Below are 15,511 nucleotides of genomic sequence, written 5' to 3'. Positions count from 1 at the left end.
GTACGTTAATACACGCGTTGCTGGAGCACATATTGGCACATTAATATGCATAGTACTGGAGCGTTTATGTTTAAGTATATAAATAGAAATTGAATATAAACATATGCATTCATAGCTTTGAAGTTCTATTAGTAACAAAACAGTGTAGAGAAATTATTAGCATTTTTACATGATGATTTGTGTTTCAGTCAGATACTGAACTGCTACTGATACTTGCCAGGCATTCAACAGACAGGGAGTCTAGACTGATAACTCCTGTGCTATGCAAGTGTATTTTTAAACCTCCTTTAATGTTACATTCTGATGCTGTGCTGTAGGGATGAAATAAAACTGCTTTCCTGAGCATGAGATTTTAACTTCCTTGTTTTCATTTTGAAACTCTAATTTGGCAGTGATCCACTACTGATGCCAGTTAGCATGACCCTAACCCCCCTAAGAATCACCACTGAGGTCCATCTGCACTGAAGACAATGTGACCATCCATGTGAGGATGACCTATGGGATGAAGGTCCCATAAACGGTAGGGCCTGGAGCTCCTGAAAAAGAAAGATTCCCGTGTAACAGCGCAGGATCAGGCTCCTATTCTCTTAATCTTGATTCTGCTCTCAATCTTTCACATGTTTCTAGTGGAAACAAAAAGGGAAATTGTGCTTTTGTTCGCAAATACACAACAAGCAATTTTGATGCATGCCTATTTTCTGTGATATTACCTACTTGACAAAAATCAATCTATAACCTTAATGTACATAATGGATGAAAGTGAACTTCATACAAGTGAAAATAGAAAATATTTTTTCTAGTTCTTTTTACTATTTTGGAAAATAAACACAATAAAGTGATATCCCTTTAGAAATATTGCCGCTTACTATTTATGCAATTTTAAACTGTATTTACTTAGGTAGCATTTATTTGCATGGTTCATTGCTTGCCCTAAAAGACCTTCATTTGTTCAAAGTATGAACTTATTCTATGTTTAAAATGGTAAAAGCAAACTAATGTGAAAACATAATGAAATCACCTTCAAATCTGCTTACGTTCTCACTTTTCATACAAACCCCCATTATAAAAAATAATCCCCCAAATTTCTCTGAGATTATTCCAGCAAATCCCATGCCCATCAAATCCTAAAACATACTCCACCTGCTAGTGAAACTATCACATAAATTGTCTAGGCTTTTATCTAATGAATATGCATTAAAGCAGTCAAAACAGAATTCTAACTTAATCTACATTACTGGGGAAAGTTTCTGAAACAAGCTGTTGCAGGGAAATTTATGTAATATGTTGTCAACATTGAGGAGAGACAAGCTGTCTGCTAGAAAGGGCCGATGGAAACGAGTTTCTACATTTGGTTTGGGAGCCCTTCGGCTGTTGCCCTTAAGCCATGCTTCTGGTCACAGATGAGCATCACATCTCGTCGTGCCTTTAGCATGCCTGCCCGCCTGTACCTCACCTCTGTGCAAAGCCTGTGCTGATGATCACTGAAAAGTCTCTTTTTGCCATGCGGGTTTCAGTGAGTCATCACCATCTCTTCTACAATGCGCCAACTCAACCTGGTATCAACCTGCTGGAGCCCAGGGAAATGACAGACGGAAATTCAGCGGACTGCCCGTACGAGGTCTGTGCGTGGCCGTCCCTGCAGACCGGTACGTGCCCGACGCCAACATTCCCACCAATATAGTAGGGGACAAACCAACAACAGCAAAAATTATTTCAAACCAAGATTAACAAGATTAACCAAGATTAACAAACCACTCTTTTCATCCAACCGCCCGCACACGATACACACATTGCTTTTGCTACAGCGGCCATTAGAATAACAGTCTCAGCCACTTACCTTTACTTTTTGCTGTCTCCCATTTCTGTCTAAACAGCACAGAACCCAACTTTACACGCCAGCGTCAGAGAAGCATTCCTTCAGCTCAGGAAGTGGTAGGAAGATCAGTTTAAATGTGCTAAGATAGAATGAGCCCTAAGAAATATGTGTTGGCAAGAAAGTGCATTACAAACTTTTTTACATATAGAAAATTTTTAGAGAAAGGATAGTAACTTCTTATCCAGTTTCTGATTCCACAAAAAAAATTAAGCACCTGTATATTTGTATGCAGATCTTGTTACTTTTTATTTACTGCTTTTCTGAGCAGCAATGGAATGACTGAACAAGTGATTTTGCTGAAGCAAGGCCATACATTACTTTGATGATATATTGGTGCGATCCAGCCACCAATCTCATACAAACTTTCATTCTTATAATTTGTATGAATAACAGATCCTTCAACAGGTGAGGGTACACCTGAGGAGATTAAACAACAACAAGAAGGGGAAGAAAGAGACGTGTTTTGTTAAAGAAAGAAAGAAATTCAAAAAGTGCAAATATGTGATAAACCCATGGATCTTCAGGGTTACATACTCCATGTTTTACGAGTGGCGCTTTGGAGCCTTTGCGGTTTCTTTTTAATCGTTAATGCAATAGATTGAGACCGCTTCATCAGTGTTTAATTCATACTCCCATTAAAACAGCACTTTACAAGACCCAAAGCAGTGTGTAATTTGTGGCTTCTTCCTTTCATTTAATTTTGGAGACTCTTGATGAGGGCTTGGAGGTTTTTGAGGCAAAATTAAAGTAATAATGTATAGGGAATAGATTTTTTAAAATTGTTTTTAACTTTTAGAATTATTTTCCTAGACTCAGAAACCAGGACTTGGTTCTTTTTTTCATCTTAGAATTGTCTGCCACATTTTAGTCAAAGAACTATCTTATGGTTAAAAGAGTACAGTCAATTTACAGTGGTTTTAGCTAAGTGGAATAGTTTCCCGGTCTTCCAAGAAGCATGTGCGTATACAAAATTGATGAACTACAGGCGAGGTACAAATGTAGGCATTGTTACCAAGATTTTTAATGGAAATAAAAGTTATTAAATTTAGATAATATTTAAACTTATTGAAATTAAGTGATTCATCTAAAAGGAGCAATCCCATTAAAAAAAAATCTGTAACAATCAATTCCATAAGCAAACTCTCACAGCATCTGAAGGAAGCACTGCATGTGACAAAAACGGAATTATTCTACAGATTTGTCAGTGATGCGCTGCTAATATTGGAGAAAGACTTGCCTTTTAAATGTAAACTCGGATACATAGAAACCTCGCCCTCAGCGTGTGTAACAAGCCGTTCTGGGAGAAATCAAAAGCCCCCCAGGAACTGAGGAGCAAATGTGATTAAACACCAAGGAAGAATCCGATCCCCACGAATTTATTTACATACAAAATAGATAAATAAATAAAACGCCCTCTTCTTTCGAACGCCGTCAGGCAGAACCGCGTTGCAAACTAACGCAGCCGGCTGCCTCGCAGGCCGGAGTTGTAGCCGCTCCTGCCGGCGAGCTCCGACGGCCGGCGCGCAGCGCGGCACGCTGTCCGCCCCGAAAGGAGCGGCGCTCCCAGGGACCTGCCACGTCTCACCAGTATTTCGCAATGACAAACCCAAGCGATGCGATGAAACTACAGCCCTGATGCACCTACGGGAAAGATAGGTACGGACCAGAAACAGGTTCACGTGATCCTTGGAACTGGAACGACAGGCTCCTGAATTCCTACCTCTTGCTAATTAGTTCTGCAACGGATTTATGAATTGCTCTGCCTCGGTCTCCCCCTCTCTAAACTGGGGCAACGTGGCCTGTCTGTGAGTTAATAACAACTTTACAGAAATACTTTGAGCATGCACCTAGTATGATTATGCTGCTGCATTTTTATTAATTCTGGGCAATAAGACTCCTTGCCAGCTAGGATGAGTTGGAATTACCTGAAGAGAAGGATGATCTCAGTCACTGGCAGGGAAAAACAGCCCAGTGTGCCCCATCATAAAAGTATAAATTTAATAAGGAATTCACTGGTAGCCTTCAGGAAAATCTGCCAAAACTTCGACTGCGCTTTCTTACCCCATTAAAGCAGAACATATCACCTGCTTAAAAATGTGCCTGTGCTAACCAATCTATAGAGCAGTGTTCTGTTAAACTACTTCTATTACAAACCACGTTTCTAAACTGCAAAGGGCGACGTAATTTCTGACTAATCAAAACCAGAGTACATTTTTTAATTCCCCACTTTTTTTTTTTTTTTTTTTTTACACATAACAACAATCTTCTGGTAATTGGTACTGTTAGCATCTTACTGCCTGTTTTAACCTTACAGTTTACACCTTGTCCTGTAATGTGCAAAGATTCCAAAATTCTTCATGATTTTTTAACAAAATGAATGCAGAGCTAAAGTCTCATTTAGAAAGTATTACTGGCAGGGTGCAAGTTAACCTAGAAAGACTAGCTTTTGACTTGTTCTGGCAGAACTGAAATGCTTCACATTTGTGCTTGAATACTCTATATTCCCTCTTCTTCCCGTGTATGAAATTGAAAGGATTCGCACAGTGAAACTTTTTTCTTTAAAAAAAAAAAAAAAGCGAATGACTTGTGCTCACGGATTTCAGCTGAAGGCACAAAATGTGCTCCTTGTGGGCACAGCACCAGGTAAAGCAAACCTCTGTCATACCGCTGTAAAAACTGGTCACTATAAACACGAATTGAAAACGATTCAAGTACCTTGATTTTAGAAACAACAGACTTTGCAGACACACATCAGACGCTTTAGCATAAGTAAGTGATAAACACAGATCAATCAATAATCTTTGCAGCAGCTGCAGCTGGAGGAGACCTGCTGCAGGAGGTCAGTGATACCAGAGAACGTTCCCTTCTTGTGCTCTTGCTTTTAAACTCCTAAACCCACGAGCAGCCAGAGCTGAGCTCCAATTTAATTACTGTCTGCGCTGCTCAACAATGGAGGCACCACAGACCACTGCGGCTCTGCCCCTCGCCTCCCAAAATCACCGTTGATATGGACACGCAAATAACACCTCATGACTGGCATGAGGGCGGGACATCAGCTAACGAAAGTTAATTTCAGTTAAATCTTGTTCAAGGATCCAGAGGCATTTTGCCCGGCGGTTGGTGGCAGGGCTGCTGGCACGGATGTAAAACGGAGCACGAGCTCAGGGTTGGCTTCTGCTCCCAGTCATGTCAGTTCTTCCGTAAGATTCAGCTGGAGAAAGATCAGCACACAAAGAAATTTAAGACCAAATCCACCTTTTGGTAAAGGTTCGGGGTTTCCTGACATGAGTATTACAGGCTCCTGCATAAGCATCTGTCTTTGCTATTCTGAATTACTTAGAAAACAAAAATAGAGTATAGAAATAGCCTGAAAAATCTGTCTTATAACAAGTTTCTTTCATTTATTTATTTCCCAGTCTAGAAAAACCTTATAATCCTTGTGCAGGTGTGCCTTTGCGATTCGTCTGTAAGACTATTAGTATTACATAGAGGAAGATCATACACAAACGCAATGAGAATGTTTATATGTATTTTAAAATGACAAGTTCATACAGCGTGGATGGATATGCATAAATATACAAATGATAAAAATGTATTTTATTTTTACATCTCTAAACAAGATCCTTTAATGTAATATAAAAACTAATCCCTAATGTAATTTTTTTTTTTTACTCTACAGGCTTTAAGACCCTTTGTCTAATATAAATTGGAGTTTATTATAGTCATTCATTTCATACAACTAGACAGCTGAAGGAAAAGTGTGTCTTTCATACAAAAATGTATATATGTACATATATTTAGGCACAACAAGCATGTATATAGCAGCACAGTTCTGCCAGCCTGACTCATGCTGAGAAGTTTTGATTTCAGTTTTACCGTTGAATAGGGCAGCAGCATCAGGCCTTATACAAAGGTAATACATTATTACAGTTGGCTTGATAGCCATCATTTTACATTTGTTAAACCCCACTATTTAAGGAATAAATAGCCATTTCACAGTCTCCGAGAAGTGGCAAGAAGTGGGCAACTGCATAAAATTTGTTGTGTGTCAATCTCTTTCTATGGAGCTGGGAGATAAAATACCCGTCAAACTCTACTTTCTTCCCACACTTCCCAGCAGCTTTGCTTCTTCATGCTGATGTTTCATTAGCAGTTAGAGAAAGGTGACTCTGCGAAGAGTTTTAAGCACCATTTCTCTTATAAGGAACAAAGGTGATGTAAAAATGGGGGAAATGGTATCACACTTTATCATGAAGTATACTGCTGAGATCTACTTCTTGCTCACTCCTCAGTCCCGAACCACAAATGAAACGCCACCAGCACATACCGGAGGTGTCAGAAAGGGCACTCTCAAGTGGCACAGCTCCAGAGTCAGATGCAATAGCTGGGACCAGACCCTAACCCAGCAGGAACACTTTCACGAAGCCACGGCTCGCAGGGGTAATCCCCTACTATGCAACGTTCATCTGATGACGACGCGCTAGCAGCCACGCCAGTAACTGTGCTTTCTTCTGCTTAACAAATCATCACGTGTTTACAAAGTCCATTTTCACCCCGTTATCTGACCTTTTTGTTTCTTTTTCCGAGGGAGTAAGAAAGGGGGATGTGTATTAGCTTTCTTATTCTCCTAACCTCACTACAGCATCACAGTAAGAGATTGGGAATCGGTCTCAATTTTGGTCTATTTTTACGTACGTCATGCAGGGCGTTGAGTAAAAACAGAGAGGAAGGCGACTCAAAAAAGCTGTCGGGAATATTCCAAGGAAACGCGCCTGCCTTTCTCAGCTCTGCTCTGGGTTTTGGGAGGCGCACGGGCGGAGGGACGCGCATGGCCACCGCCGCCAAGCCGGGCAGAAAGGCACCTCCTGAACCGCCGCACCACAGCTTCAGCTGCGGGAAGAGAGGAGAGTGCAAAGAGCCCCACCGTGAACAAGAGCGATTAACCCGCCTACAAATCACCTTTCCATGTAATCCAAGGAAATCAGGAGTCAGACAATTTCCTGAAAAAGAGGATTCATATCTCATATTAAAAAAACCAAATCCTTCTTAATGTATCCTACCTAAAGCCAAGCCTACATTCACTAAAGTGAGCAGCAAACTTTGCAGCGTTAGTCTCAGCCGAGCTCATCAAATTCTTCAACTCCCTACACGTCTAAGTTTTGTTTTTCCATACCTTGAATGAATGAATTCCCCAGGCCAGCTACGTACTGTTGCAACAGAAAAAGTCCTTCCACTCCTATTAAACATGCTGAAATTCTGCTTCCTTAAAGGCCTCTGTCTTTGTAAATAAAAAATCAGGAATAAATCAGAGTAGCCTGTTTACCTTCTTTATAATCTTTCCTTCTTTATATTGATTTTATTGTATTCTTTCTTAAGTTTATCACCAAAGTAAACAATACAAATCTTACCAAATTTCTTCTACTGAAATTTTACACATCTCCAATCCCTTTTCCATATGTCTCTGAATCCTCACCATTTCTAGTACATATTTTGGAGCTAGAACAGCCACAATGGAACTGAATATACTCCGTGAAAATACACCTTTCATTCATTAATGGCACTGTAATAGCTTCAATATTAGCCATCCTGCTTTTCACGCACTCTGCCTTGCTCTGTGTTTCCCTTGTTATCACGCTTTACTTAGCTGAGATTTTCATTAAACCATCCACACCGATGCCCAGTCCTTAGTCCGGAGCGGGAATTGTTAATTCAGGGTCCCAAAAATATGTCTTCACATTTCAAACCCGTTATAAGAAGCAAGAAATTCTAGACTGACTGAACGACAACGATAACACCATTTATTTAACGCTTTCTGTTAAAGCATTAAAATTGGTTATTTTATGACTCGGGGAGAGTTGCCTGTTAGTATGGGTTGACAAGCTGCTTCCGCCAGTTAACAAAGCGGTCTTTTTAATACCGTATATATCACAATGTGCTGTTAAAAAGTCCTCTGGGCTGGCTGCTTCGTTTCAAATTCATAAAGCGGGGAACAAAGGTCAGCTAGAGCAGGAAGGTAAGCACTTCATTTTACTATTGGAAATTACATAATTTGCAGGCAAAACGAGCTGTTTTATGCAGAAAATGTCAGGTTCATCACAGATGCCTTGAGAATGATCTATCTACTGATGCATATCAGCTTTTTTTGTCTGGATAACTAATAGTTTACATGGAAAAAATGGTAAAGTGCCTGAAAGGTTGTAGAGATAGTTAGCTATAAACAGGGATCAATTCAGGTTCATTACTACTTGTAAAACCTATACAATATTGGACAGCAGTAATTCAAAAGTAGTAGAATTAACAGAGATCAGACAGATATTCGACTGTTCGCTTTTTTAATGTGACTTGCTAACCTAAAGAGTATTAAAGGAACCTAAGAAAACAGTTTGCACAGACCTTTAGTGGCTTTAATATTTCACAAGGCAATTTCATCTGACCTTTAATTTTTAGTGCAACGTTTTCCATTTGTAGGGTATCTGTTCAGAAAGGGCTGCCGTTAAGTATTTTATAAACTCCATCAATACCACCTAAACTGGAATTTGTAAGCAAACCTCTCGCCTTATGGGACAATTTCCCTACCCAAATCACCAAGGAGAAGCTACAAAACCTTAAGCAATATGAAGCAATTTCTAACAGTATGATACTACGCCACTAGCTATATATGCCTCCGCAACGCCACTGAAGAACGCAAAACGTCTGACAATTTCTGTGTTCAAAGAGGTAAAAATGGCTATATATGCCATTGCACATGTAAGATATGGTCAGTAATTATGAGTGCTTTTTCTACTAACATAATTAATACTTTGAGATGAAGTTGAAATGTTTTGTTCTCTCAAAGTAAAATGCACCATTTTATTGTCCTCACACGTGCTGTTGCTAGGAAGATATAACCAACTCTGCTGTAACCTAATCATCTGCTATTTAGATATGGACTCATGAATCCCATATTTTTATTCTAAATTTAAGTTCAGTCATCGTAGCTAATGTCCTTGATGCTATCTCAAATTGCTGTCATTACACGGATCACTAGAAATTGGAGGTAATAGTAAAAAAGAAAAGAAAAAAGAAAGGTTCCAAATTAGATGATGGATAAAGGTTTAATCAATTTAATTTTATCACCAAATCCAGTCCCTTCCTCTCGAGCTGTCAGGGGACGAGATAAGCGGAACACATCTTGAAGCACGACGCAATCCTGTTGTGGGGAAGGAGTTGTGTCCCTGAACCTTGCCAAGATGAAACATGCTCATTTATTACTTTGGCATTGCAGGATGATGAAGAACCAAGCTGGTTTCCTCCCTCCGTCCTCAGCACAATCTTTCTATTTCATTAATTTTTCATGGAATTTCATTTCACAATCATTTTGCCTCTCTCACCCGCTTGCTGCCCTTGTTTAGTTTATTCTGTCAACTTTTATTTCGTGCCCCGTTGTATCAGCAACAGCCTTGGCCATGGCTTTCTACCACATCAGGGATACCCGATTCCCTCCTGTTTCCAGTAATTAACTTTAATCGCTAGCTCTATAACACAGAATTACAAATAGGGTGGATTACTTGTTGTCTTTTACTGGAAAATAACTCAGAAGTGGGATATCTCCAATCACCCATTTCATACTTACTTTCTGAATGTTGATCTCCAAGAAGTTGCTGGAGGCTGCTGAAGTGTGGCCTTTTTAGTATTTAGTAAATGGCAACTCTGCTTTGGTTTGGTCTACTTTTAATCATTTATCTCAGAAAACAAGCCTTCTTTTCAAAATCTATACCACAGGCTATGAAATCTGCACAAACTGTGCTGAGGCCGCTGAGCTGAATTCTGCCAGTACTCTGCCGTATTCCAGAGCCCTGGAGAAAACACAAGAACCCACAAATCCAGCAACTTCCTATAAAACCCTAAAAATTAGTTTAAAATGGATTTATCTAAATCAGTAGGCAAAGTTTTCTGGCCTTTGGTATTTTTATACACACAGATAAAACCAACAAAACAGAGAGAGAAATACGAAATACCTATTGCTGCTTTTATATGGAATTAGTATGCAGATAATTTGGTAAGCATCTGTATTTGTTTTTCATTAGGTCTTTGATAAATTAAGATATTTACTTCCCACCGGGAATTAACATACTTATTTTCTAAATGACAATGAAAATATTCCTACCTATACTAATCTAACGAATGGCTATGAATATCCACATTTCAGCTTTAACACACTTTCTGTGTGTAGTGTAAAACTGAATGGAATCACTATGCAAAAACATGCTTGCGATGTGATATTCATTGCATGGATATTTAATGTTAAGTCTTCAAGGTAGGATCTTTATAATGAAAGCTGGATTTCATAAGCATAAAAATAAGATGCATGCAAATTCATTATTGGACGATGTCATTGTACACTGTAATCACACTCAGTGTCTCCTACACTTTTCAGTGCTTGATTTGCATATACGGAAATTCTGTCTCTTGCGGCACGTGTGTTTTACTGGATTTTAGTCTAAATACACAGGGAAATTTAGCTATTCAGAGAATGTTATTTGCTTTCCTTGCTTGAACCTGCTTTCTGCCCCCAGGAAACTCACAAAACAGAGCATCCAGGTATAAAAGAAATGGAGCAACGTGCTATACCCAGACACATTAACTTATAATTCACACTAACCAGGACAAAAATATGACTGAAAACATGGAAAGTAAATCAGAAGGGGAAAAACAATGCTATTAAATAAAGAACAATATTTGCTTCCACTGCTACACATTCCTAGATATTCTATCAGGCTAAGTCTCAACCTGGTTTTAAGCACAGATCATATGTAATAAAATATATTAAATTGTATAAATAATTTGTTGAGTCCATCTCTATAAGGAGTAGGGATGTGACAGATAATTTCATTTCCTTACTCTGATTAATACTCAGTTTAAATTTAAGACTAGAGTGAATTTCTTTTGTCTACACGTGTCCATAGCTATCTGTGTCTGTGTATGTGTAAACATACGTGCATAGTTACATGCTTTAAATCATCTACTAAAAGTATTCCTGCTTTAAAAAACAAAATATGTGCTGGAGAATAGTTAAAGGCGAGTGTCTTTGGTGTAAGTCTCGAAAAAGATTTTTCACAATCTATTAAATAGATCAAACCTGCAAAATAGTGGAGCCCATATGAATTCTCATAAAACGTAGTCATTTATAAGCCTAATATACATTTTCTTGACTAGTCTCCAGGATAGACAGTTTGTTAAACAACATCTTTGTACTAAATACCATCAAAAAAACCCACAGAAATATATGGTAAGTAAATAAACTAGCAGAGTAGTAAAATCCAACAGGTTTTATACTGGGTGTGCCTGAAGTTACAGGCATTTTTTGCCAGCATAAATTTACAGGAATGTGTATTTTTATGCATACATACTGTGATTATATAGAAAAGAAAATCAAAATCATAGGAACACAAGCATCGCTCCCTATAATTAGTACACTAACCAATTCCATTATTTGGAAAGTGATTACAATCACACATTTGGAGGAATAAAAAACCTGAACTCTTCAAGTTCATATTCTTATTGATATTGGTCAGTCAAGCACTTTCTAGAATGCCATCAACCTCCAGCTGCATGTTCTGCGAATAGCTGCCATCTACCAAGTTATTGTTTAGCAAGTTTGTGGTTTTTTAAAGATGTTCAACTTCCATCTTATTTTGGCAAAACAGAGCAACAAAGGAAGCATCAGAATAGACTTACTGAAGGACCTTCACTTTTGTCTGCCTCTTAGAAAGAAAATTAACACTTATAATTTACCTTTATAACAAAGCACCTTTCCTCCATGGCATAGATTAACGGATTACTCTTTTCTCCTGGCCAAGCACAGGGTAGCTAAGGCTACGCTAAGTTTGTAACTCCCTAGAAAAGTAGTTTTGTTAGAACAAACACAGCATAAAGAAGTCTCCAGAGCACAACTTGAGTACAAGCAGGTTGAAAGAGACTGAGTAGGGGAGTTTTCCCTTTGCTTAGTATTTTAAAATTTATTCTATAATGGAGCATAAAACACAGACTTTGTCCCCATGTGTTACAGCATGCTACAGATCTGGAGTACCAAGTCAAGGTTACACACCTACTCGAGGTACTGATACACCTGCATGTCGGTTGTTTTTACTTGTGTGCAGGTCACTATTTGTTACTATGAGTCTGAATATAGACAGTTCAGACATGAAAGTTAAAATAGTGACAACAGAATGATACAGTCTAGCATTTAGCATTTGCCCAGGTTTTAGTAGTTATTATACAAAACCTGCCCTACCACCTTTCTAAAAAGTTATCCAATACCGTTCTTACTGGATTTAGCATAATAATTAAAAGACACTTATCTAACGGCGCCTCCAAATTAGGGTTTCTAGAATCAGAAGAAGCCACAAGGTACCCAAAGCACCAGCTTGAATTGACGAGCTAGCTGACTAAAATTTGTGTTAGTCCCACATAATGATGACAATTACAGGTGAGATGATATGTGCTGCTTAGATAAACGCTTGGACTTGGCATCTCCGCAATTAAAAACGCTGCAGCTGGGCGTCTCGGGCACTCTGCTTCGCGTATCCCTTCATTTTACTTTGAAGTGTTCACAGTCTGTTAACTTCGGCTTTTTCGGGCAAAACATCAAAAATCAGGCAGTAGTGTGTCATCCCCTCTACAGGAGAAAACAGGACAGCCCTGCGAAGAGCTTTTATCTAGGGCATAGTCCCTGTTCGCAGTGACATCCTGTAGCCTCACTTCTCATGCTTACGGCAATTAGCGCCTTCCTAACAAAGGTTTGCTTAGGGAAGAGGAACAGCACCGAAATAGCAAAACTCGGTGGGCCTTATCTAAAAAAAAAATAAAAGAAAAGGCAGTTTGGAGGGCTCAACCGGCTGCCCCGGGAGGCTCCGCGCCGCGCTCTGCCCCGCGGGGCGGGCGCCGCTTTGGGGTCAGGCGGCGGCACTTTGGGGTTAGGCGGGAGGGGCAGCGCCGGGGCCGGCGGAGCCCCCGGACAGCTCCGCTGCAACCGCGCTACCTCGGACGGGGCCCGCCGAAGCCCCCGCCCGCCGGCACCCCCGCGGGGTTCAGTCTCAGCCCAAAATAAAGCGAGGAGGAGAGCAAACACTGCCCGTCGGCGGGGGAGAGCGGCGGCCGCCCCGGTTCCCGGCCGGACCCCGCTGGTGGCGGGTCGGCGCGGCGGGGACGGCACCGCCCGCCCCGCACCGGCCGTCGGGGCAGCGGTAGGGCCGGTGCCGGCGAGCGCCATGAGCAGACAATAAACCCAGGAGCAGCAGATGTGTCTGCTGGGGCGTGTATGCGGGAGACAGGGACAGAGGGAGGGGAGGAGGGAAAAAAAAGGTAAATTTCTCTTACCTTTCCTCTTTGATCTCCTCCTCCTCCTCCTCTTGGACTTGCATTTCAGCTGCCCGCTCGGCCCTCCCGACGCCCTGCTGCTGCCCAGGACGGATGTCATGCCTGTACCTCAGCGCAACAGCACCGCGCCGAGATGTTTTCCTCCCGCGGAGTTTCTCCTCTTTCTGGAGGCGGCTTTTATAGCGCGGTGGGTCGGGCCGGCTGCTCGCCGCTGCCCAGCCCCGCGGCGAGGGGTCGCGCCTCCGCCCCGACGAGCCGAGCCCGGCCGGGGCGATGCCCGGGGGCGGCCGCGGCGGCTCCGCCGGCCCCGCGCCCACTTTTTGCACCTCTGCGAGTTGCCGGGCACCGGCCGCTTTGAAGCCAATGGTGCGGGGGTGGGGGGGCGCGGGGGACGGATTTGCTGCTGCAAAGTCTCCCGCAGCCCAATCGCTCCCGCCGCCCTCCTCTGACATCAGCTCCGCCAGCCCTCGCCCCCAAACTCCGCTCCCCGGGGGCTGCCGGCTGTGCCCGGCCCCCGGGAGACAGCGAGGGAGAATGGCCCCGGAGGGAATAAAAACATCCTGCCGCCTCGTCTGGGAGAAGCCGGAGGGGCAGCTTGCAAGAGGGGAGGCTGCAGGCTGGATTTCAAGCCTTTTCTTTCTGGGTTTGTGGTTTTTGTTTTTTTTTTTTTCCGCTTGAAACCATGTGGACACTGAACACTCTGCTTCCAGAAATACAGAAATGCCGCTGCTATGCTCCCTAACCACTTACTAACTAGTTCACTAATTGCAATGCTTATTATTCCCAGGGAAAGGATATGAGTTACTGTTGAAAGATCCCTGTATCAACAAACCTTATGCAAGAGGCTAAGTGTAGCGATTCCCCTTGAATCTCCAGTTATTTTTAAGGTACGTGCTCTGCTAAATTCACGATCAAGGGCAAAAGCTCTGCGAAGAGAGGAGTGTGTTGTCGCTCAGACTCATACATTAACACTCTGCAGTGCCTCATTTAGGCAACTGTGCAATTAAAGTGTCGGGAGCAGAGGGGCTTTTACAGAGAGGAAAGATGACAACAGCATTCCTCTGAAAAGCTTGACTACAAAGCATTACACGTTCATTACAAAAAGCCAGGGTATGCAACAGATAAGATACTGATTTAAGTTACAAGGGACCTACTGCTTCTGTGCTCTATAGTCCTTAGTTATCTAACTTAAAAATACGGATCTGGAAACCTAGGCAGTGAATGGAAAATGGAGGGATATCAAGAAAAAAATTATGCTAAATAATTAATGTCATCATTAGTGCCTACTGCATTTGTAGTCGGCTGGAGGAGCACAATAAAACGCTGTTTATCAGAACTCCTTTAATCTAAAACTTCCTCTTGTTGGAATGTAGGTTACCCAGCTCCTGCTGCTAAGCACTTCCACTGCAACTCTCCCAGCTATTCGAAACCTTCTGTGTTTGGCTGTTTTAGACCTCTGCCATTTTTGGATACGGCAGAGCTACTCGTTACACAGATTTTCATATTAAATAAACCAAAATATTTCCATAAAAGTCTCTAGAAGTGCTCATTAAACCAGGATTTGGATAACACAGGCATGCGAAGATGATGCCACCTCTTGCGTCTCATCCTCCACGGAGCAGGATGCATATGGTAAGGAGGCCCGATGTACCCTCACTTTTAGCTATGTGGCACAGCACAAAGCACAGGGGGAAACTGTTGTTCCCCCCCCCCCAGCTAAGGTAAAGAAAGCCTGTGAATTTAGACCTGCATTGCTTGAATGTCAGATATCATTCAGGAAGCCCCATGTGAAAGTAGGTTTTTCTTTGCCCAGCTTTTACAGTTTACTGGCTGTTTTTTCTCACAACATACACATCACCCAAGAGGGTCAAACTTTTGAATTGCTACACAGCTTAAGTAAACATCTCTTTAAAACACTTCAAGGAGAAAAACACGTCTGCAGGAAAACAGATAGGTGATCACTATTTTTTTGGTTTTAGCTTCAGCCTTCAGCCTTTAAACTTTCTCCCCTTTTCCTTCTGGTTTCTGTTGTCCTGACCACAGCTGGCCCTCATCTATTAACGTGGCAAAAACTTATAGTTGGATGTGAAGTAGTAATGCTACTGCAAAACACAACTGCGCATTCAAATGCACATCAAATTTCTGACCGGTCTGGAATTTAAGTCACTCAATTTAGAAGCCAGATTTAGAAAAGGGTATTCTATGCTTCACTACTAATCTGTGCTCTATCCATTAGGGATCTAAAAGAGAATCAAGACCCAATTAGAAAGAAAATGA

General features: G+C 41.5%; 1 protein-coding gene across 1 annotated transcript in view; it reads right to left on the bottom strand.

Moving 5' to 3' along the window:
- ADARB2 (adenosine deaminase RNA specific B2 (inactive)) overlaps window positions 1–14,371 on the bottom strand; it is a 313,160-nt gene extending 298,789 nt beyond the window's left edge. The window contains exon 1 of the mRNA XM_082014841.1: window positions 13,235–14,371. Coding sequence (XP_081870967.1) covers window positions 13,235–13,334 — 100 coding nt within the window. The 5' untranslated portion in view covers window positions 13,335–14,371. The remainder of the gene's footprint in view (window positions 1–13,234) is intronic.
- Between the last annotated feature and the right edge of the window lie 1,140 nt (window positions 14,372–15,511).

The sequence above is a fragment of the Phaethon aethereus genome (assembly GCF_964289735.1).
Source record: "Phaethon aethereus genome assembly, chromosome: 2".
Taxonomy (NCBI): Eukaryota; Metazoa; Chordata; class Aves; order Phaethontiformes; family Phaethontidae; genus Phaethon; species Phaethon aethereus.
The sequence above is the reverse complement of the archived record's forward strand: the minus strand, read 5'-3'. Positions and strand labels throughout refer to the sequence as shown.